The sequence below is a fragment of the Archocentrus centrarchus genome, chromosome 7 (genome assembly GCF_007364275.1).
Source record: "Archocentrus centrarchus isolate MPI-CPG fArcCen1 chromosome 7, fArcCen1, whole genome shotgun sequence".
Classification (NCBI taxonomy): Eukaryota; Metazoa; Chordata; class Actinopteri; order Cichliformes; family Cichlidae; genus Archocentrus; species Archocentrus centrarchus.
In genome coordinates, this window is record NC_044352.1 from 24,309,123 (window position 1) to 24,323,855 (window position 14,733).

At 38.6% G+C, this 14,733-nt stretch overlaps 3 protein-coding genes across 4 annotated transcripts; 1 reads left to right on the top strand and 2 right to left on the bottom strand.

Moving 5' to 3' along the window:
• Positions 1-1,857: 1,857 nt before the first annotated feature.
• On the bottom strand, positions 1,858-4,315 carry LOC115783619 (complement C1q-like protein 2). The gene is made up of 5 exons (XM_030734532.1): positions 4,037-4,315; positions 3,853-3,924; positions 2,666-2,749; positions 2,450-2,581; positions 1,858-2,374 (listed from the first exon to the last, which is right to left on the bottom strand). Exons 1-5 carry the CDS (start codon positions 4,278-4,280, stop codon positions 2,094-2,096), a joined length of 813 nt encoding a protein of 270 aa, XP_030590392.1. The 5' UTR covers positions 4,281-4,315; the 3' UTR covers positions 1,858-2,093.
• A 2,200-nt stretch (positions 4,316-6,515) lies between these two features.
• On the bottom strand, positions 6,516-7,566 carry LOC115783627 (complement C1q-like protein 2). The gene is made up of 4 exons (XM_030734539.1): positions 7,506-7,566; positions 7,336-7,398; positions 6,903-7,034; positions 6,516-6,799 (listed from the first exon to the last, which is right to left on the bottom strand). Exons 1-4 carry the CDS (start codon positions 7,564-7,566, stop codon positions 6,516-6,518), a joined length of 540 nt encoding a protein of 179 aa, XP_030590399.1.
• A 3,041-nt stretch (positions 7,567-10,607) lies between these two features.
• tprg1l (tumor protein p63 regulated 1-like) lies at positions 10,608-14,225 on the top strand. Of its 2 annotated transcripts, none has more exons than XM_030734706.1 (6): positions 10,608-10,991; positions 11,212-11,303; positions 11,384-11,434; positions 11,525-11,650; positions 11,968-12,103; positions 12,681-14,225. In XM_030734706.1, the coding sequence occupies exons 1-6, from the start codon at positions 10,764-10,766 to the stop codon at positions 12,873-12,875; spliced, it is 828 nt and encodes a 275-aa protein (XP_030590566.1). In that variant the 5' UTR covers positions 10,608-10,763; the 3' UTR covers positions 12,876-14,225. The 2 variants fall into 2 exon arrangements, with proteins under 2 accessions (XP_030590566.1, XP_030590565.1); XM_030734705.1 differs by having other exon boundaries at positions 10,616-10,991; positions 11,968-12,121.
• Positions 14,226-14,733: the final 508 nt, after the last annotated feature.

The window sequence follows — 14,733 nt, forward strand, 5'->3', positions numbered from 1 at the left end:
GAGCTAAAGCCTTTCCCCTCCACTCACAGCAGCCACTCCGACCAGTGTGGTCCATCTGTTTGTGAAGCTAAACAGAAGAAATCGGCCTTGAAGAGAGAGCGGCTTCGAAGGAGCGTGAAGCGAGGAGCTGAATCAAAGCCCAGCTAAGATATTGTAAACAAGGATTGTGTTCAAATGTGAATCATGCGAGTCTGAGATTAAACATATTAGCAAAAATTATTAACATTTGCTTGCTGCAGTTTTTTTCAGATGTGACTTTTCTCTGTTGTATTATAGGGAATTTAATGATTTTCATCCAACACCAACAGTCAGGTAGCTGAAGAGCAGCCTACCCCTTTAGGAAATTAGTGAGCATTTTTACTGCTTACTAGCATCATATACAGCATTATATGAAGTCCCCTTAGATGACTTATTTTGGGATTTGTCAGCATTTCACAGTAACCATAACTAGGAACTAGGAAAGTATTGGAACAGTGAGGCCAATTCCTTTATATATAGCTTAAATATAAGCTGAGATTTTCCTGAGAAAATCTCAGCTTATATTTCCAGATATTTACATCTGGATCTGATACAGAGTTCAGGAGAAAGCACCTTTTGTCTGAGCCCACCCATTTTTCTTGGAACACATAAACATAAAATAAATCATAAGTGAATATGACTTAATATTTAGTTGCAAATCCTTTGCTTGCAATAACTGAATCAAGCCTGTGACTCACTGACATCACTAAACGTTTGCATTCTTCTTTTTTGATGCTTTTCCAGGTTTTCACTGCAGATGTTTGTTTTGTGGGGTTACTCCATTCAGTCTCCGCTGTAGCAGGTAAAATGCTCTGTAGGGTTTAAGTCTGGAGACTGACTAGGTCACTCTAAAACCTTCCACTTCCTGCCTCTGATGAACTCCTTTGTAGTTTTGAGAGTGTGTTTTGGGTCATTATCCTGCTGCATGATGACCTCCCAATCAGACTTCTGAGTTTGTTGTACTGCTGCCATCATGCGTGACATCATCAGTGACTATTAAGCAGCCCATCCCAGAAGAAGCCACCCAAGCCCAAGCCATGACATTACCTCCACTGTGCTTCACATATGAGCTCGTCTGTTTGGGATCATTAGCAGATTTGCTCTTTCTAGTAAAAATTAATCTTTGTCTCATCAAACTTTGTCCCAGAATTTCTGAGGTTTGTCTTTGACTGATGCAGGCAGCGAACAGGATCTACAGGAAAACGTCGGCAGAAGGAAACATTACCCACATATTCACTGCAGAGGTCAGTATCTGATGTAAGGAAAGGATAACTCAAAGCCTTTTTGGGAAACGTGCGGTGAGATCATCATCCGCCAGAGTTTGGAGGAAAGAATGAAGCAGATAAACATACAGTAAGGATAGAGGGAAGAACTGATTCCAGTAAATATAATCAAGTTCTGCTTATAAATGTCATTAGTTATAGCAAAAGTGAACACTGCTGTTTTGACTGCTATCAGACATCCCTGAGTTCACCATTTATTCCATCTCGATCTAAAAGTGCTCTTGTCTCTTTTTTGTTACGCGTGGGGCTACGTTCAGCCCATATTTGCCCCTGTAAATAATAATAAAACAGGAAATTACATTAGACTCAACATTTTTCTCTGCCTATAAATAATTTTCTTTTATTGCTGTGGTCTTTACATTGTAGATTATATTGTTTTTGAAAACCAAAATCATTCTAATAAGACATTCATTTCTTCTTTGACTTTGAGTTCATAAACCATCTACATCCAAGGTAGCACATGTTTAAACTGAGGCACTAACTCAGTTTAAGAACTGGTCTGGAACTGTTTAACCTTAAAATAAATATCATCATCAGGGTAAATAAATAAATCAAATAAATAAATCATCGGGGCATTTATTTTTAATTTCACATGTACAATTTTGTAATGAATTTCTGCAGACACACAAAAATCCATCACTCTTTGTTGCTGTGCATTTTGATGCAAGTTCGGGAAAACATGGAAAATAAAAAATTGGTTTATAGTGTGTCAGCTTCATATCTAATAAAACTGCAGCGTGACTAATACGGAGGTGAAGCGTATGTGCACAGCTACCAGAGGCTGTTTTCTCCTCACATGGTGAAAAGCAGGTGGCCACTGAAGGTGCTATGCTGATTTTCATTGTCAAAAATCCAGGCGTTAACCCACAGTTTCAAAAACACAACATCTCCGACCTCTAATAGCAACGTGACACCATTGGAAGAACTGACAGCATTGGGAGAGGTGGAATGTTCATATGCGATAAAAATATGTTCTCCATTCTTGACCAACACGGCGCCTGCAGGATGTGAGTGATGTCCATACACGTAGAATTCAAAGTGGTAGGCTCCTCTTACTGGTGCAGTGAAAGAACCTGTGGGGCATTTCGTTTAATTTAAACGGAGTCAACATTTCCATAAAATCAAATTAATTGTAAAAACATTTGTACCTGTATGTGGATTATAGGCGTTTCCTATATTTGTGACAACATGTTTGTAGACCAGAGGCGTGTGTGTGTTAAATGGTCCAATATTTTTTGATTCTGTGCCTAAAAGAGAGGCTGAGAAAGCCCCTCGCTTCACTGAGAGAGAGAAACACACTGTGTTAAAGTGACTGATGTTACTGTGACTGCTTCAATAATGAGATTGTTTTCAATTTCACAAACCTTCTCCGTCTCTCTTCAGGGTCGTCACCTGGTTTTCTGTGATCTCTGCCCTACTTTTAATGGTAATCAGTTCTCCTTTCTGTGCTGAAATGAAATTAATAATTAATTTTTTTTTTAAGTGGACAAAGTGTAATCCAGTGTAATATTTCTTCAGCCAATAAAAAACTGGATTTTTGAACATACTGCTTTGTTCTGGCCAGTAAAAAGATGAAGGTTGATAGTTAAATCATTTGTTAATCTCTTTGGAATAAGTGCCACTGTACTTGTGCTACAGCAATATAATTTTGACACATTTCTCATTGCTCAATAGAAATTTCTCTCTTTAAAAAAAGAAGAAGCAAAACAGAGAAGGTCAGAGGAGCAATAATGAAATAAATGCTAAATACATGCATAACAAAAACAGACAACCAAATGCAAATTTTAGCACTGAATGATGCAAATGAATTCATATTTTTCCCCTGCCAAAAAATTTTTCAATCTTCATTTAACCAGAAGACCAAAATATTATGATCAGAGGAGATGATCACGTGAAATGAATGCATGTGTCAAACTCTGACAATGCCCAGCCTCGTGTGGTGAGAATATTCAGGCTGTTCCTTGAGAATAAAGGAACTGATACCATTGGCTGGCCCCTGGACTCGCCAGACCCAAATCCAGTAAAACACCTCTGGGACATTATGTTTCAGGCCATCAAACACCACCAGCCTGCACCTCAGACTGTCAGCTGGGGTCAGTGATCCCCTGGTCCAGATCTGGGAGGATGGTATGCATGCCCCGATATTGTCAGGCATGTAAAAAAAAAAGCACGTGGAGGCCATACAAACTACTAAGTACCATTTTGAGTTGCTGCAGTTGAAGCTGGAGCCTATCCCAGCTGTCAGAGGGCGAAAGGCAGGGTACCCCCTGGACAGGTCGCCATCCTGCCGCAGGGCTAACACAGAGAGACGAACAACTATTCATTCATCTACGGGCAACAGTGCTAACCACCACACGACCGGGCTGCCCGGATTAGAGAAAATCCAAAATAAATTCAAAGGTCTGCACCCAGTTCTTGCTTTTGAAAGTCATTAAAGATGTATGCTGTACAATCATTCCACCAAATGAACAGTTTAAAGAACTCATTAAAAGGCCAAAATTGCCATGACTTTCATGTTCATGATGAGTGTATGTGAACTTGTGTATATAACCTTGGTTCTCTTGCTTCAGCTTATCCAGTTCAGCCTTCAGCAACTCCAGTTCGTTCACCTTAGCTGTATGTGCTGAAACAAAAAAGAGAGAGAGAGAAAAAAATAATAGTAAGACATAATTTTTGCAAAGAACAATTTAGTGGGTCAAAGCAGTGGTTTCTTACACCACTGTATACAACTGTACCTTCATTCGCTTTCTGTAAGTGTCTCATCTCCACCTTCACTTCAGCCAACGAGGCACTCATCTCTCTCAGGACAGAATTGATGTCAGGTGTACAGGTTTGTTGGAGGTCAGAGTCTTGTGCTGGTTCCCTTCCCTGATTTAAAAGTGGAGTAATTTTGCTGTCAGGCTTTATTTCAGATTGAACTGTAGAGAGAGAACAGATTAGCAGCAACAGTGGAAAAAGCATTATCATGTTGGACCTCATGGCATCTGCACAGTTCAGTGCTGTTTCTGTCTTAGCTCCAGCCTTTATATGGTGTCTTTAGTGTCAGTGATTGTCTGGTCAATAATTACCACAATGTTTCATCAGAAACATTTGCAGGGGATATCTCTGTTACTTTGAACTTGTTATATTTACTCTACTTGAAAGGTGGTCACCAAAGAAACGTCATGTTTTTAGTGAAAACTCTTTTTTTGTTGTTGTTCATCAAATGAGTTTTAAAAACTACATTCAGGACACTGAAAATGTTCACTTTAAATGGTAACTTTTAAAAGTTTATTTACTTATATTTTTTTCTGAGCCGAGGGACTTTTTTGAATGGGTGGCTTGTTGGTGTGTGGTGTTTGCATGTTCTCCTCATGCTTCTATGAGTTTTCTCTGTGTTCCTCCCACAGTACAAAAACCTGCATGTTAGGTTAACTGATGAGTTTAAATCAACCGCAGGTGTGATTGTGGATGTGAATGGCTGTCTGTCTCGCTATGTTTGCCCTGTAATAGACTGGGACCCTGTCCAGGGTGCACCTCCCGCCCAAAGACAGCTGGGACAGGGTCCAGCACCACCACACTTGAACTGGATAACTGTTTAAGAAAACAGGTGGATGGATTTTTCTAAAGACAGAACTTTTCTGCAATGGCAAAAGATTCATGGGACTATTAACATTTACCTTAAAATCCTTAATTTAGTAACGTGGTGATTCGATGGGGTTTAGACTTTGACTCGTGTGAATGTGCATGGTGTTTTCCAGTGTTTGTGTGGTCAAAAACAGGTCAAGGTGTAGGTCAGGCTATAAAACACCTCTATGAGTGAGATTCATAAGTGATTAATGACTCCCGATCAATATTTTTGCTCAGGTTCTCTGTTCAAATGTTAATAGAACCTCTTGTAGCTGATTGTACTCTTAGGTGTTTACAAGATATTGCAGGATGGCATTACAAAACACAGTGGTACCCTTCATTTCTCAATAACACTCATTATTTCCTTTGCAAGTCTGCTTAGAAATCCATCATGAGTTACCGCTTTACTGCTGACAATGGGACTAGCGGACTGCTGTTTTTACAGGGACCATTTCATGAATCTGCCAGTCCAGGAAGCATGAGGTGTATTTTCTTCATAGCAAAGACTCTGAGGTACTTTTCCTCCTGCTCAGTTGCACACTAGAGTGAGCTTTTCACTCTTCAGGGAAAGGAATTCAAACGGTGTTTGGGACCGCCGCTCTAGACTCTCTTATTTCCTTTCTTCTTGCAGTCGGACAGGTTATCGACAGAGAAACGGGAAAGCAACGCCGAGAGCGAGGCCGCGTTTCTGGCGCGCGCACTGGCGCAATGTGGGCGCTGCAACGAGAACTTATGGTAGGCTGTGTGGGCGAGAATCATAGATGCGGTTTATGCTTCAGTTATAAGCTATAACTGCAAGCCATAATGTTGCTGAGCACCTGTTCACGTCAGGTCAAAATGTAATAGCAGGTCAACTTCCCAGTGCAATACATTAGATTGTAACTTCAGAAAAACATTCATGCCGGTGTGTTAAATGGTTCCCAATCAGTTTAATTTAAACGGAGTCAAGTTTGTAAAAATGGTACTGCACTCCACTGCGCTGCCCCAGAATTGCGTCGAGCTTCCGCTAGAGGACGATGTTGTTTAAATTTTTAATTAGAAGTCCATTTGATACCGTCATTACGATTATTATGTATGTATGTATGTATATGTATGGATAGATAGATAGATAGATAGATAGATAGATAGATAGATAGATAGATAGATAGATAATTTCAGTGCTGAATTTAAGTAAAAGTCGACACAATATAAGAGGACGTGGTAATTTTTAATTTAATATACACTTGATTATGATTATGATTGCTGCAAAGCATATATATACAGTTTTATACACGGAAAAGAAAAAGATTCTTTCATAGATTTAAAGTTAAATCTGGAATTGTCTTTGTTACATAAATTGTACACTCCACTAAAGTTTCTACAAAACAAACCATAATTTAATTTAGTATAATAATTTTCTAAGACATTTTTGCACTTAATTAAAACTGTCACAGGACTTTTATCGCTCTGTAATGTGGTGCATTTTAATGCAAGTAAACACTTTTCTTGTTACAAAGATTATTTTTGTTTTGCATTCATGTCTGTCAGGTTCATAATTATATCAGTACAGAGAGGAGTGTCACACTGGCTGTCATATAGCTGAAGAAACTAAGAACTATTTTCTGCTCACATGGCAAAAAGCAGATGACCGCTGAAGGTGCTGTGGTGGTCTTCATTGTCAAAAATCCTTGAGTTCACCCCCAGACGCAAAAGCACGACATCCCCAACCTCTAATAACAATGTGACACCATTAGCACTACTCCCATAATGAGAATTCTGATGTTCATAGGCAATAAATATATGCTGTCCATTCTTGACCAATGCAGCTGAGCTAGGATATGAATTATGACCATGTGCACCAATGTAGAACTCAAAGTGGTAGGCTCCTCTCACTGGTGCAATGAAAAACCCTGTGGGAAATGTTAGGCATTTAAATCAAATAGAGAATGTCAACCAAAATAATCTTAACTTAAGTAAGTTAAGTAATTTTTTTTAATGTATATATTTGAATACCTGTATGTGGATTGTAGGCATTTCCAATATTTGAGACGACATTTCTGAAGACCAGAGGTGTGTGTGTGTTAAACGGGCCAACATATCCTGAGCCTGAAGCTAGCAGAGAGGCTGAGAAAGCCACTCGTTTCACTGTGACAGAGAAACATGTGCTGTTAAACTCACTGATGTTACAGTGACTGTTGCAATAATGAGCTTGTGGCTAAATTCACAAACCTTCTCCCTCTCTCTTCAGAGCTTCCATCTGGTTCTCTGTGACATTTGTCCTGGCTTTAATGGTGACCAGTTCTTGTGACTGCGCTGAAATCAGAAGAATAAATTTAAAAAAGAAATCAGCAGAGTAAAATCAACTATAATTTCCATTGGAAAAATTGCAAATTAAGTTACAGCTGGGATAAGCTCCAGGCCCCTATTTTTCACTAAGAATATGTACCTTGGTATTGTTCCTTCAACTTGTCCACATCAGTCTTCTGCAACTCCAGTTCTCTTACCTTAGCTGTAAGTGCTTAAATAAATATATATATAATTTGAGATATAATAATATAAATAGATATTTGCAGTTGTCCAAATAAGCGGCTTCTCATGCCATACATTACACTGTACCTTTACTATCTTCTTGCAAGTATCTCACTTCCACCTTCAGTTCACCCAACAAGGCACTCATCTCTCTCAGCACTGAATTGATGTCAGAAACACAGCTGTGTTGTTGATCAGAAGCACTTGCTTGTCCTGTTTCCCGGGATCCAGTTTGCATTAACTGTGGAATAATTTCATTGTCAGACTCTGTGTCAAGCCTCACTGTTGACAAGAGGCAGGTTAGCAGCAACAACGGCAAAAACATCTTAGATCTCAGAGTCTGTCCAGTTCAGTGCTGCTCCTGTCGTAGGCCCAGCATTATATAGTGCGTTAACTGTCTGTAATTGTTGGGTCAATCATTGGCAGAAATGTTTCATTAGAAAAACGTGCAGGGAGAGTCCTCCAGGCTTTCTGAAGGTCTTTCAAAGTTTTCCTTGGTTCACTCATTTTTGGTCCTTTCCGTCTATCTGAGCATTTTCAGAGGAATGTTTTTGTTGTTGTTTGCACTAACTTAAGTATCATCAATCAAGCATTAAAAAAGGCACCTAACTCAAGGAATGAAGCAGTGTTTGCAACTAAGTAAAAAAGCAGCTTATTTTAAATCGTATCTTTAGGCACTTTGTTACTAGCAGCCTGTCACAAAAACACACAATTTGCTCATATTTCTTTTTTTTTTTACACCTTTATTTATTCAAGTAGTCCCACTGAAACTCAGTGTCTCATTTGCAAGCCAGACCTCTTTTAAACAAGCATAATAAAATTACAACAATAAAACTGAAACAATAAACTAGTTAATAAATTTCCAAGTGTTTACACAGTCACACTGAAACAAGAACAAGTTCCCAACCAAGATTTCACAGAATTGTTTAAACGTCTTTTAAAGTCTGCGAGTGAAATCAGTCGAGAGAGCTGCAAGTCCTTCTGTAATGAAGACGGGGCAGAAAATGAGAATGCCTTTATTCCAACCTCTGTGCAATGAAGTCCTGAGACAGCAGACTATGACAACATGTAATCTGATAAATGAGAGGAGAGTAAACCAGAAATAGATTCATAGATAAAATGATACCAATGAACTATGAACAATGCCAAATAACACAGTTTGATAGGCATAAAATTGTATTTGTTTTTGTGCACCAAACAAAGAGACTCACAGAGAGAAATTAGCTGAAAACTTGGCATATCTCAGCATGGAGGCTCAGTCATGGTTTGGGGCATCTGAATGTGAAATATTACTGACTGAAGGTTTCAAAGAGGAAATAAGATACAAAGCACAAAGGAATTAAACAACATCAAACAGGATTTGTAAACTCATAAAATGAAAGGCCAGCACTTACCAGAAATGTATTACTATCTGTAAACAGCATCTATGGTAAACAGATAACAGATCCATAAATCAAGCATCTTTGAAGGCCAGCAGCACAATATTACAAATTGTTGGATTAACTGATTCAACTTTTCAATAAAATTGTTCACTTTTAATGGAAAAAACATTGAAATCAAAACAGCTACATGTGCTTGTGGATGTGTGTTTATATATAACACTGAACAATCTGCCGCAAAAAACAAGTTACAGTCATAAAAACATACAGTCACCTTCAAGTTGTTAAATGCTTTTATTGTGATAAGCCAGGTTTTAGAAGACAACAAAATTAGAGCAACAAAGACAATTTTATGTTTTTCCTGAATAGATAACAGACCGATAAACCTATAAACCATAATAACAAAGTCTGGATTATAAAGAACACAAACATCTGCTTAGAAGCTATTACAATCACGTGTGACCTTCACTCCCCGTGTACAACCACAACACTCTGAAAGACAAGTCAAAGACACGTTCAGATCAAATAAAAAGGCATTTGACAAATGTGTTGACCTTTTCAGGTAAATTAGATGACATGGACTGTGCTGATTGAACTTGTGATTACATAAAACTGTGACAACAGAAGACCATACTTTCAAAAATGCCAAAAGATTTCTCAGGATTAATGTTGTTTCAGATTTGAAAAAAAAACAAAGCCCTCCAATGAGTACAGATACAACAGTCTACAGTCTGGCCTAAGAATAACATACACTGATGCATCTACAGTAAGCAGGTACTCAAATTTCCCTCAACATTGCAATGTAGTTACAATTATTGTGTGACTTCAGAAAAGCCTCTTTTCTAAGCAAATGGTGGTTTATTAGATCATTCCCATTTGTGGTGCAACTGCCTCTTAAACAGTGCTCTCTTTGTAAAACTCTACAGCGCCAGCTCACAGTTGTCACCAGAGTTTCCACTAGAGGGCAGTGTAATAGATAATTTCAGCATGAAATTATGATCATATCTACTTGGACATTTCTTATTTTGATGAGTCCTTTAAAAAAAAAAAAAAAAAAAGATGTTTAAAGTCTAATATTTGGAATACTCCTGGCATTTGGCTTATAACAACCTCGAAATTTTCAAAAATGAACATGAATGAATAAATATCAAAAGATGAATAAGATCAAAAATCACTTATCAAATGAATATCAGGCTAAAGTACTGTTGGTGCGCTGCTTTATCATTAAACCTTTGTATAAAGGACGTTTACTATTCTTCATACAGCTTTCATCAAGTGTAAATATTATTACAGCAAAACTCTTAAAAGGTCATATTGATAGATCAGTTATCAAACTTGCCCTCTCCCTTTTTCCACCTTGGTTTCGTTGCTCAGGCTACACTGCAAATTATGTATGTTGACAGGTTGATAAACCCAAAGACAAGTCAGTGAAACAAAAGAAAAAGTCTCCCCACTTACCTTGTCAGGTTATGAACCAAATGAATCATAGTATATACCATATTATAACAGCAAAACTATTAAGTTTCTGTGGATTTAATTACGACACAAAACATACAACGGTAAAATTTTCAGGGATAACAAGCAAGCGACAGTCTAATTATTGGATAATTACATGATATTAACTTTGATAGAATTATGCGATAAAATTAAAACACGACTTTAGATCACTTAGGTATCACAGCAGTCATAACGATGAAAGAATGATGAAAAAAATGATGCTATCCAAACACCTGCTATTTTTTTTTTATTATTTCTTGGTATTAGCCGGGTCAAAAACACTGTGTCCCTTTAACAGGAAGGAACTCCAACGGGGGAAGTGAAGCAATAGGGAACTACTTCCTTGTTACCCCACAATCCAAACATTATTCGTGTGCAATGGGTGAGTCTGCATCCTCGGGAGAAAATTTTCAGATCTAACAGTCGGTGCACATTTTTGGGATTCTCCGGGAAAGGCGCTTGTTCCAGTATGCTTCAGCTCAATGACGCAATGGATCCGGAGAGTCCAGGCGCTGCGGTCCTCCACCCTGCAGAAACCGAGGAGGGGGTCGAGGTTGCCTTCACGCCGCCGGAGGCCGGACGAAGCCTCGGACACGCAGCCTCCGTGGCCTGCTGTCCCCCGTTACAAACGCTGACGCCCTTTCATGTGCATAACCCCACCATGCAAGCGAAAGTGAAGGACTACTTCGTGTTCAGAGTAAGTTGCGCCATCCATTCCAGCTTGCGTTAGTAGGCACCTAGGCCCGTTTGTTTTTATATAAATCACTTACACTTATCTAACGCTCCTTAGATACCTGTAAGTAAACACGAACAGCCCGCTTAGGTGTAAATGCAGGGCAGTATATTGTCAGTAACAGATCACAGGGAGGATGAATGGGACGCCGAGATGATTTACGGTTGTGTGATGCTGATCTCAGCCAGGTACCATTGAGCAGGCTGTGAGCGACATCAGGACTGTGGCACTTCCGTCCGAGGATGGAGAGGTGCTCAGTGTCTGGCTGCTCGCTGAGTAAGTATCCCATCAGCATGTTTATTATCAGGCAAGAGCCATGAGCATGAACTGCTCTGTAAACTGTTTGTTCTCTGCAGAATTGATCACTGGAACAACGAAAGGGAGAGACTTGTGCTGATAACTGACAGGTGAGTCAAAAATCATAGCTCACATTTAGGTGACTCAGTTTAATGAGAGGCATCGTATAGCCTATAACATTGTATTGACATTCTGCGCAGGTCCCTGTTGGTGTGCAAGTATGACTTCATTAATCTGTTGTGTCAGCAAGTTATCAGGATTTCTCTCAATGCCGTAGACACCATCTCGGTGGGCGAGTTTGAGTTCCCACCCAAATCCCTCAACAAGTAAGTCAGCACTTCAGTCTGTCAACAGCAAATTAGTATTTACTCGAAGTACTTTAATTAATAAATAAACATTAAAATATTTAACCTTTAATATCATCAAAACATAAAGGTTTGGTTTCTTTGTTGTTTAAATACTAATAAATGAATACAGGAAAATGTTTCCAAGATGATGTACTCAGAAGTAAAATATAAAAACCTGTAACATACAGAACGGGAAGATAAAGTGTTCAAAGAGAGACAATCGTGATTCAAAAACTGGCTTTGTGTATGTTGCTGTCAGATATTCTAATGCTTTTAAAACTGTTGTCATCTTATAGAAGAGAAGGTTATGGGATTCGTGTCCAGTGGGACAAACGTCCTCGGGCTTCATTCTTTAACCGCTGGAACCCCTGGTCCACAGACATGCCCTACGCCACGTTCACAGAGCATCCCATGGCCCACGCTGATGAGAAGGTGGCCTCTCTCTGCCAGGTGCAATCACTTTAACTAAATGAGGACAAATATACATTTTAATTATTTCAACGAATAGGTTATTTTACATTATGAAAGCTAGGCAAATAAAGCTTGAAATGCAAGGTCCTTTTTGTGTTGTGAAACAATGGTGACGACTGGTGGAACGGTTGTTTCATACAACAAAATCAGTCACAAGCCAGCTGGAAACAATAGACCAATTGCTGCCTTAAAGATATAATTCAGCCCTCGAGATAAAGACGGTTATTCATACAACTTAAATCTGTGTAGTCACAACTTTGTGTATCAACAGATATTTTTAAAGCTGTTTCTTTACAGCTGTGCCATGAGCAGTTTAATGGTGACATTTTCTTATCCAGGCACTGCTACGTTCAGTGAACAAGGCCCATTCTACTGGAAAGTCTTACATTAATTTATTATTCCAAATTTGAGAGCAACCCCAGGAGACCTAATTCCAGATTCCAGCAAGTCCTAGGTTTAATAAAGATATGCACTGTATCGTTTTAATAAGTATTTAAATGGCTGTCAGTGGTTTTATATTTTTCTTTTACTTCCCAAGTTGGACAACTTCAAAATCCAGCTCGTTCAGGCAGTGAAGAGAGCCCACAAGGAGTACCCCATCCCTGGTCGAGCCAATGGTGTCCTGATCCTGGAAAGACCCCTGCTTATTGAAACATATCTAGGCATAATGTCCTTCATCAACAATGAGGCTAAGCTGGGCTACTCCATGACACGTGGCAAGATTGGCTTCTAAATTGAGCAGTTTCTCCAAATTACAACAGTTCAACTCATGTGTCTGTGTTAAACTGCACTGTCTGAGGGAAGCTACAGTGTAATGTGTAACATGTCTGTGCGTGTATGCCGAGTCCGAGAGATGCCCACACAACTTCCTAAGTGGGTGTAACAGTCAGACAGCTGTAGGTAAATGATGCACAGCACTGCAACTGTCTACTCTTTCTTTGGTTTTTTTTTTGCACCCATAGTTGTCCTTTTTTTGTCACAGTTCCACACAGGTGTGCCACCCACACAGGCCACCAAGAGTGTGTGGCCATGTGATAAAAGTTGGAGATAAAAGGCACAGTACGTACTTTAAATTGAGCTTCTTGAAGTCTCATGTTTCTAGTTTAATGACTAAATGACAGGCTGTCAGAATGAATGTGATATTTAGAACAGTGACATCCTATCATCAGCCAAGATGAGTTCAATACTTGCTACATGATAAAGTTTGAATAGTTTGCATTATTCGGACCGTAGAGCCACAGAGTAGTTTCTTGGAATGGAAAAGCTGCTGATGGACTGAGTTTGACTGTCACATCACGATTATTCTAATCAATTTGTATAGAGATGGGGATAATAGATAGGAGAGCACAGTACCTGCACTGCGGTGCACTTGTATCAGCTTTTTCAGAATGCACGGGCTTGTTCAATAGTGATGAACTACATATCAAGATCTTCCATCTTGTATTTGGTCCTTGTTTTATTTTCCATGCTTTATACCTAAATGATGTCTTTGCTCAGAGCGGGGAGCTACTGTACTATTTGCAGAGCTGCATTAGCTACAATAACAAAAAAAAAATGTTCTTTTTATGTCAGAAATAATATGTGAACATGTAAATCATGTCTGTTTTGAGTTTCCATTCTGGTGCTGCATCTTGCATTTGTTTTAGACATACATTTACATTCAGCTGCATTGAACTGTGCTGATGGATGGGTTGGGTTACAAAGTGGCAGACATGCAGATAAAGCTTTGCATAAGTACATTAACTTCTTAGAATATGTGTGTGTGTGTTGTGAATATTATTGTCCAGCCAAAGGTTACAGACCATACTTCCATGCATCATCAACGCCAACAGAAAACATCTAAAAATGCCTTTTTCTGGTCTTATTTGTGTGTGCTCTGTGCATGTTCAGTTTGCATGACAGATGTTTTTTGTTTTGTTTTTTTTTTGCTAAAGAAATATCCTAAGTGAATCTGTAAATACTGATTGTTTTATTTATACACATTTTTTAATGCACTTAACTCTAAATGTTTCAATATGTCATTTACAGTTCTTAAGGATTTTATTTAGGGATAATAACTCATTATTACAAATGTGAAGGTTTAGTTTTTATTTTTGTTTTAGATATCTGTAGCACAGTAGCCACAATAGAAAATTATAAATGCCTACACGTTTCTGTCAGGGCTGAAGCTCGGGGTGGATGCAGAGCTGCATTCAGATTACATTTGTAACTACACGATTGAAGTTACAGTTCAAGAGTCTGTAGAGCAAGATGATGCCTTGAAGACAAGAAATACTTCCCTAATATATTTAGTACTGCCTGTTGAATTATTGTTGCGATTTCTTACTGATATTTCAGTCTGGTCTTAGCGGGTAATGACTATTACATGAGTAATGATGCAGCATTTGCAAGTTAAAGATAATGCAATTTGTGTCATTAAGAACTGCTTTAAAATTACCAGCTAAAGAAAACTGTCTCGTGTCTTTGCTCGTGTCAATAGTGCGAATGTATTTTTTCTTGATATCTTAACTGCAACAAAGATACTGTTTTCAGTAACATGACGTTTCTAAAACAAACTATTTTGATGAAAAGCTGAACACATTATAGTAAAT

Bases quoted from the DNA above. Each gene is read 5' to 3' on its own strand.
- tprg1l (XM_030734705.1), top strand. From the start codon at position 10,764: ATGCTTCAGCTCAATGACGCAATGGATCCGGAGAGTCCAGGCGCTGCG. The intron at 11,651-11,967 runs GTAAGTCAGCAC...GTCATCTTATAG, and splicing joins CCACCCAAATCCCTCAACAA to AAGAGAAGGTTATGGGATTC. The intron at 12,122-12,680 runs GTGCAATCACTT...TTACTTCCCAAG, and splicing joins AGGTGGCCTCTCTCTGCCAG to TTGGACAACTTCAAAATCCA.
- LOC115783627 (XM_030734539.1), bottom strand. From the start codon at position 7,566: ATGAGTGCCTTGTTGGGTGAACTGAAGGTGGAAGTGAGATACTTGCAA. The intron at 7,399-7,505 runs GTACAGTGTAAT...AAGCACTTACAG, and splicing joins CTTGCAAGAAGATAGTAAAG to CTAAGGTAAGAGAACTGGAG. The intron at 7,035-7,335 runs GTACATATTCTT...TCTCTGTCACAG, and splicing joins GTTGAAGGAACAATACCAAG to TGAAACGAGTGGCTTTCTCA.
- LOC115783619 (XM_030734532.1), bottom strand. From the start codon at position 4,280: ATGAGGTCCAACATGATAATGCTTTTTCCACTGTTGCTGCTAATCTGT. The intron at 2,582-2,665 runs GTTTGTGAAATT...TCTCTCTCTCAG, and splicing joins CCTGAAGAGAGACGGAGAAG to TGAAGCGAGGGGCTTTCTCA. The intron at 2,375-2,449 runs GTACAAATGTTT...AATGCCCCACAG, and splicing joins CGCCTATAATCCACATACAG to GTTCTTTCACTGCACCAGTA.